General features: G+C 56.8%; 4 protein-coding genes across 4 annotated transcripts in view; 2 read left to right on the top strand and 2 right to left on the bottom strand.

Annotated features, from left to right (window-relative positions):
- The window catches only part of GGTG_13929, a 2,198-nt gene extending 1,831 nt beyond the window's left edge, over positions 1-367 (top strand). Inside the window, exon 2 of the mRNA XM_009231853.1 lies at positions 27-367. The gene's annotated coding sequence lies outside the window, so the exon portion shown is untranslated. The remainder of the gene's footprint in view (positions 1-26) is intronic.
- A 2-nt stretch (positions 368-369) lies between these two features.
- GGTG_13928 (hypothetical protein) lies at positions 370-1,256 on the bottom strand. Its single transcript, XM_009231852.1, has one exon. The coding sequence runs from the start codon at positions 1,038-1,040 to the stop codon at positions 453-455; it is 588 nt and encodes a 195-aa protein (XP_009230116.1). The 5' UTR covers positions 1,041-1,256; the 3' UTR covers positions 370-452.
- Positions 1,257-2,539: 1,283 nt separating this feature from the next.
- Positions 2,540-4,713, top strand: GGTG_13927 (hypothetical protein; the record flags this gene model as incomplete). The annotated part of the gene is made up of 2 exons (XM_009231851.1): positions 2,540-3,043; positions 3,133-4,713. The coding sequence occupies 2 exons, from the start codon at positions 2,540-2,542 to the stop codon at positions 4,711-4,713; spliced, it is 2,085 nt and encodes a 694-aa protein (XP_009230115.1).
- On the bottom strand, positions 4,376-5,925 carry GGTG_13926 (hypothetical protein). Its single transcript, XM_009231850.1, has one exon. The coding sequence runs from the start codon at positions 5,728-5,730 to the stop codon at positions 4,831-4,833; it is 900 nt and encodes a 299-aa protein (XP_009230114.1). The 5' UTR covers positions 5,731-5,925; the 3' UTR covers positions 4,376-4,830.
- Between the last annotated feature and the right edge of the window lie 587 nt (positions 5,926-6,512).

The following is a 6,512-nucleotide window of genomic DNA, read 5'->3' as shown; positions in this document are numbered from 1 at the left end:
GAGCCCCATTCCGTCGCATGGGTAAGGTCTACGGCGGAGGAGGATGGAGCAACGGAGCTCTGGGTTGCTGGCAGAATGCAGTGGCGGCGCCCTACCACGAGCGCATTGCGCCTCAGGTTCGTCCACGCCAAAATCCCCAGTATTAGTTCAGGGCGCTCCAGGACAGGGCCGCGCAGGGGAGCTGCCAGGGTAGAAAGCGGCGTCGCGAAACGTTGCGTACGCAATCCGCCATGAAAGGTTATATACCGCACGCCGTATATGAAAACCAAAGGACGGACAATATTGTATCTACCGCTGCCAGTCCATATGCCGCCTTCTGCTAATCTCTTTTCCACGAATTCAACACATGTAGAGAATCTTGTGTGTAAGGGTGGTTCGGACCAAGGACGCGGCGCCATAACCGGACGCAATCGTCCATTATCGCCAGTGCTTCATTGTACCGGCCCAAGCTATTACACGTAATAGCCAAATCGTACACGTGCTCGGCGCCAAGCATCCCGATACGATCCAGAGCATGGCGAACCTCGCAGCGACATACCACGGTCAAAGGAGGTACGGCGAGGCAGGAAAAATGAGGGTGGAAGTGCTAGATTTGAGCGAGGGCGTCTGTGGCCTCGATCGGGTACTTGGATGGGCGAAGGGAAAAGCTGAACGACGGAGTTAAGCACCACCAGGTCTGGGCGTGGCCTGTCCAGCTGGCCCGCATCTGTCGCTGTGCCGACGTGGACCTCGACCCGGCCGGCCAGGGCCGGGTCGGACTTGACCCAGTCGGCGACGAACGAGGCTGCCGACCGCGACGGTTCGAGGCCCGCGTAGCTTTCTAGCCCTGCAGCCTTGCCGAGATTGAACAGGATCATGCCGGTCCCGGTGCCTGTCCCCGAACGGAGTGAGTAGCGGAACGGTAGGAGCGGAGCGACTTCGACCAGAGAGAGGCCCGGAGGGTTTGTCCGAGCGGAGCGAGTTCGGAGCGAAGCGAAGAGAGGGGTGAGCGTAGCGAGCCATACTTCAAATCGTTGGTGCTGGCTGGGCCTGCACCCCATTATAATTACCTGTCAACCAAGTTCCGAAACCCTAGGGAATGCCTGTCCAAGCCATGACCATGCTTTGGATATACCCTGGGAGAGGTGATATGGAACAGTAAAGCTTGGCTTCCCAGCGGTCCGACCCGTACAAGCTAGGTGTGCAGACGACTCTGTTCGGGTTGGTACCTAAACCAATCTCTGAACTGCAGAAAAGGATCCCGGAATGTAGCTGTCTAACAAATGATACGCACCTCCAATATACCACCAACAGGGTCAGATTGAGCACAGTGCCAGCCTTGATGACCAATCAAGTGTTTGTTACGGGGCACGAGGACAGAAAATTTGACAAAACCTGCTCAGCAAGGGAGGCGGAGCAAACATTCAGGCAGCCGGGATGGTGTAATTGGGCAGATGAAGGCGCTTTTTGGCGGCCCCAACCCCGGGCTCTGTCTGTTACTGGCGGGTTCGAGGGGATATGCCTTCACGCAGTGGGTGTATGGGCAGCTGCTGAATTGGTGCCTGGGGCCCGATAGCCCCAATTCCCCCAAACTGCGTTTGCCCACGGCAGGAGAATGGGCCGATATTTGCAGCCGCTCAACCCGAATGGCTGCTTTTAAACGCCACAGTGCTATTGATGCCCTTTGCAGCCCCAAGTTCGATTTACTGCAGCTGAGTTGGCGTCGTAGGTGTGGCAGACTTCCCATAGACGCGGCCAATGATCTGTTCTTAACCCCCTCGCTTGGCAAGTGACGCCCAGCTTGTGTCTGCCTGGGCTGCTAGCCTGCAGCTCCATGCCGTTCCGGCCAGACGCAGTGCCCAACACGGCTCGGGGGGAAGCGCTCATTCAAGAGGAAGGGTTATGTCTCGCGCGCACAGCCTCTCCCCATTCGGCGGCTCGACTTCCTCTGCCCTTCCCACTTTTTGCTCTCGCGCATCCTAGGCATTTATATCGCGAGTAAATTACAGTCACTTCTCGTCATAAGCAAGGCAGCCGCACGAAACGGCCGCGCTCACAAACTGCGGCAGACCCCCAGACGTCGATTTTACCTCCCTAATGCTATTCTTGTAATAGCATATCTTCTTTCAAGTGTCATTATCGGAGGCATATGCAGACAAGGTTTTGGTATATCGCTCAAGAGTGAGTGGAAGAGAATTTTTGGACAAGGGGCAGCGCTGTCGCCCCCCTCGCAGTCCATGGGTACGTTGAGACCGGACTGCAGAGATCCGTTCTCCCGAGCAGGGAGACGCGGAGCATAGCAGGAAAGCTTTTGACAAATACGATAGAGCCGCTTGCTCCCGGTTCGTCCATCGTGAAACCGACGCAAGCTACCACAGAGGACGCGGCAGACGAGGCCGACGCGTCGGCCATGGCATCTCTCAAGATGATTCCCAAATCATCTGGCAGCACCATAGAGACACAAGCTGAGCCGGTTCAATGCCGACCTGGAGACGCACCTGCGACCGCTACAGTTGACCGATACGCTTCGTCAAAATCGCTCGACCTTGAACTTGGCCAAATGGACAAGGGGAAGGGTGTGCCTGATAAGTGGGCGGTGCTGATCGGCATCGAATACTACGAACATCCCGCACAGCCCACGACCACACCGCGATACGGCCATCTGGGTAACAAAATTGAGTACAAAACTCTGCGTGGCTGTGTAAACGACGTCCTTGCAGTCGAGCAATATCTTGTCGACACAATCAATGTCAACCCGGAGCACGTCATCAAGCTTCTTGCTCCAGAACCAGGCCGAAAATATCTGTCGCAGCTCCCTCCGGGTACCTACCGTCGCCCCACTTATGACAACATTGTCGATGCATTGAAAGTGCCCGAGGGTGCTAAGCAAGGTGACTTTGTCTACGTCCACTTCTCCGGCCACGGCGCCCGCGCTACGACGGTCTTTCCGGAACTGAAGGACCGCAGCGCCAACGATGAGGATCAGGTTCTAGTGCCAAGCGACATCACGCGTGGCGGAAAGTACATCCGGGACCTCGAGATAGGCATTCTCCTGCAAGCGATGGTAGACGCTGGCCAATCGTGACGGTCGTGCTTGACTGTTGCCACTCGGGCGGTGCCGTTCGAGGAGATGACGATCCAGACCTCGGGGAGACACGCGGCATCCCAGAAGTATACAAGTCCGATCCCCAATTGGACCTGCCCGGGAACATAGACCGCATCATGCACTGGGGACGCCAGCGGCCGTGGATGCAGGCACCACAAGGTTTCGTCGTCCTTGCCGCGTGCGAGGAGTATCAGAAGGCCCACGAGATTTACCTAGGGGACCACAGCCACGGTCTCCTGACCCACGTGCTCCTGTCAATCCTTCGCAACGGCCCAGTGGAGGTCTCCTCGCAGGCGTTCTACGAAGGGATCCGCGCCAGAGTGCAGGACAGCAACCGGAACCAGACCCCATACCTCATTGGCGACAAAGACCGCTTCTTTTTCAGTGACAAACTCCGATCGCGCGTGCACGCTCTGACCGTCAACAGAGCGTGCGTGGACAGAAGGAAAGAGCTGATAGACCGCTGGGTGCGCCTGGCCGGTGGCAAGCTCCACGGAGTAGAGGAATTGTCTGAGTACGCCATACTGCCCTGGAGCTTCGACCTCGGCAAACGGATCGAGGAGACAGACATCATTGCCCGCGTACGAGTGACAGAAGTAATGACAGGGGAGTCCATCGCGTCCTTCACGCAAACGGACCGGGTGCTTTGGGAAAAGATTGTCGAAGGATGCCCGGCTGTTCTGCAGCAGCTGCCCATCGTGAAGAAGTCCACTGTCTACTTTGCTATCACCGACGACAAAGTGAAAGAGGACTTCGAAAGAGACTGGCATGGGCACGACGGCAATCGTACCTGGCTTCATCTTAACGAAAATGGCGTCAAGGACACGTCTTTCACCGTCTCGATCGACAAAAGCGGTAATTTCGAGATCCGTGAACGGTCGGGCAATTTCACACAGGCCATCCGCAACGCTGTGCGGCCGCTGCCGGCTGCGGCCCCAGACAACATGCGCGCACTCATACGTCGCCTAGAACATCTGGCCAGGTTCAAAATGACTAAGGCACTGGCAAATCCAGGCTCGCGGCCCGGAACGTCATCCGCTCTCATCTCGATCAAGGTGGACGCTCCAGCCGAGGGTTGGGAGCTCCCGTCGGGACAAAAGGTGCCCCCGGCCGAGATAAAAGAATGGATGGCGGGGGCATATGAGCTGGACGAGGAGAAATTGTTCCGTGTTACAATCCAGAATCAATCCGACCGGCCTTTGGGCTGCGCAGTTCTGAACTGTGGCGCGGAGTTGGGCGTCGAGCATCTCTTTCCACCGAGAGAGCCCTATTACAGACTTCGCGAAGGCGAAACCAAGAAGACGTATTTTTGGATGCAGGTCGCCCCGGAACTCAGGGCACCGGCTAAGGACGGCGTCGCCGTTGTAGATACTCTCAAGATCTTTGTGTGCGACCCTCCAAGGAGCCTTGACGCGCTCCAGCTCCAGGGTTTGGGGGAGATGGAAGACGCGGTCACACGAAGCGGCATCAGCGAAAGGTCCCATGATCTGGAAGACCTCTTGGGCGATCTTGGCACAAGCTGGCTAAGGCATTGCATCCCCACTCCCGGTGCTCAGAAAGCCGACTGGGAGACGGCCGACGTCAGAATTCGGATCAGGCCGCTCCTAACAGAAAACCCCTTTCCTTGATTGAAAAGACGTGCAACTTTCCGACAGCTACAGCCGCCTATTTGGAGAATCTTTCAAGGGTCCCTGTTCGCTGGATAGAAAGTGGAGAGGGGCGAAAATCAGTTATCCCGAATGTTGTCATACAGTCACTCCGTCCATCCCTTCATCCACCCGATACAGTATCTGCTCTCCATCCAAGTCGACACTCTCGTACGTGCCCATCAAATTTAGCAGGGTAACGGTTCCAGCAACCTCCGCATCAACCCCTTCATCGGTATCCTCTCCGGCCCGGGTGGAGACATACGATTTCCAGCGATTGCCCTTCTCAAGGTAGGCTTTATCAACTTTCTGTGTTGAAAACCGCGAGAAGTGGATTTTGCGATACTGCACTGCGAAACCCTGCTCACCGGCGGCCGTATACCCAACCTCCTCAGCGGAACCGCTCGTCAAAGAGAAGCTACCGCCGATATCGAGGTCCGACCCTAGCGCCGGCACCCCCCCTGCAGCGGCGATTACAGCGGACACGGCAACAGACGCGTCGAGCTTGGTTTTGTGGCAACGCGCTAGACTAACGCGAGCGTCGGTTAGCGTCTTGAAACCGCACACGAGGTAGACTTTGCTGTATAGGCGCTGGGATTCCTTCTCCAACCAGGTGCGCACATGGGTCTCCCGACACGCAGCGCTGAAGTAAGCGCTAGCGTTGCGCAGCTGGTGAATGACGCAGAGCGGGGCGGTGATGGTCTCTAAGCGTGTGGGTGCGGAGTCTGTGGCCGCGAGCAGTTTGAGCAGGCTCAGCCCCAGTCGTGTGCCCCGTGTGCGCTCAAGCACAGTGTGGAAATTTTCGAGTCGTTGGGTAGCAACGTCGGGTTCGAAGGGGCGCGCGATGGGATATATGGCGTCCGGTGATTCGTCGCCCGGGCTTTGGGAATAGGGCTGGCAAAAGTCTTGATCGGGGTACTTGGGGTCCAGAACGAGGCGGCCTAGCTCGATAGACTCCCGGGGAATGGGGCGGTTCAGCAGGAGGTTTGCGATTGACATGGTGCGCAGCGGTTGTCAGAGTAGGATGGAAATGTAGAAAAACCATTCAGGGGCAAATTGGCTCGGAAAGAACATGGAATTGCTTCTTTATGGAGGCCTGTAGTGGTGGCAATGGCCACGTGTCGCTGCAGAATATTTGTTACAGTTTCCGCACGAAGCCGCCTCAAATGATCAGCATGCGTCTAGAAATTTCTCCTTGCCGCCGAGCGTGGACGGAAAATCGGAGGCATTTAGGCTCTTATCAGCGTCATGTTCTACACCGGGTACAAACCCCGGCGTCGGTGGTGGGCTCCGGTCTGTGTAGCGGACAACACCGACGTTCGGGTCGGGAGAATTAGCGCCCTCGCTAATACACGGTGGCCACCATCAAGCAGCGACGGTCCTGCGCCGCGCTCGGAAATGTTACGGGGTCAACGGCGCTTGGGGTTACAGCAGGAGGCAGAGTGACTTTGTGGTACTTTCACCTTCGCGCGTCGCGAACGCGAGACCCCGGATGCTTGCAGGCATGTGAATCCGGACGTGGAGCGTTCTCGCGGGTCGAGCAAGCTCTTGCGCAAATCTTTCTTGGAATAACAACCCCTGTCCCGTCTTGCGTGAAGTACCCAAAGCGATTAGCTGCTTTCGCGCAGCTTTCCGTGGGAAATTCTGCGAGCAAGTCGAAACGCGGCTCCGATGCTGGCCAACAATCCCGAATCCCGCAGCAACTGGGCCCGTTTGCGTTTGGTGCGACATTTACAACGGCAAATATCGGCCAACAATTATCGAATCATTCCGCGCCTTAG

Source organism: Gaeumannomyces tritici (assembly GCF_000145635.1).
Source record: "Gaeumannomyces tritici R3-111a-1 unplaced genomic scaffold supercont2.81, whole genome shotgun sequence".
Lineage (NCBI taxonomy): Eukaryota > Fungi > Ascomycota > Sordariomycetes > Magnaporthales > Magnaporthaceae > Gaeumannomyces > Gaeumannomyces tritici.
Note: the sequence above shows the minus strand (reverse complement) of the source record. Positions and strands in the feature narration are given on the sequence as shown.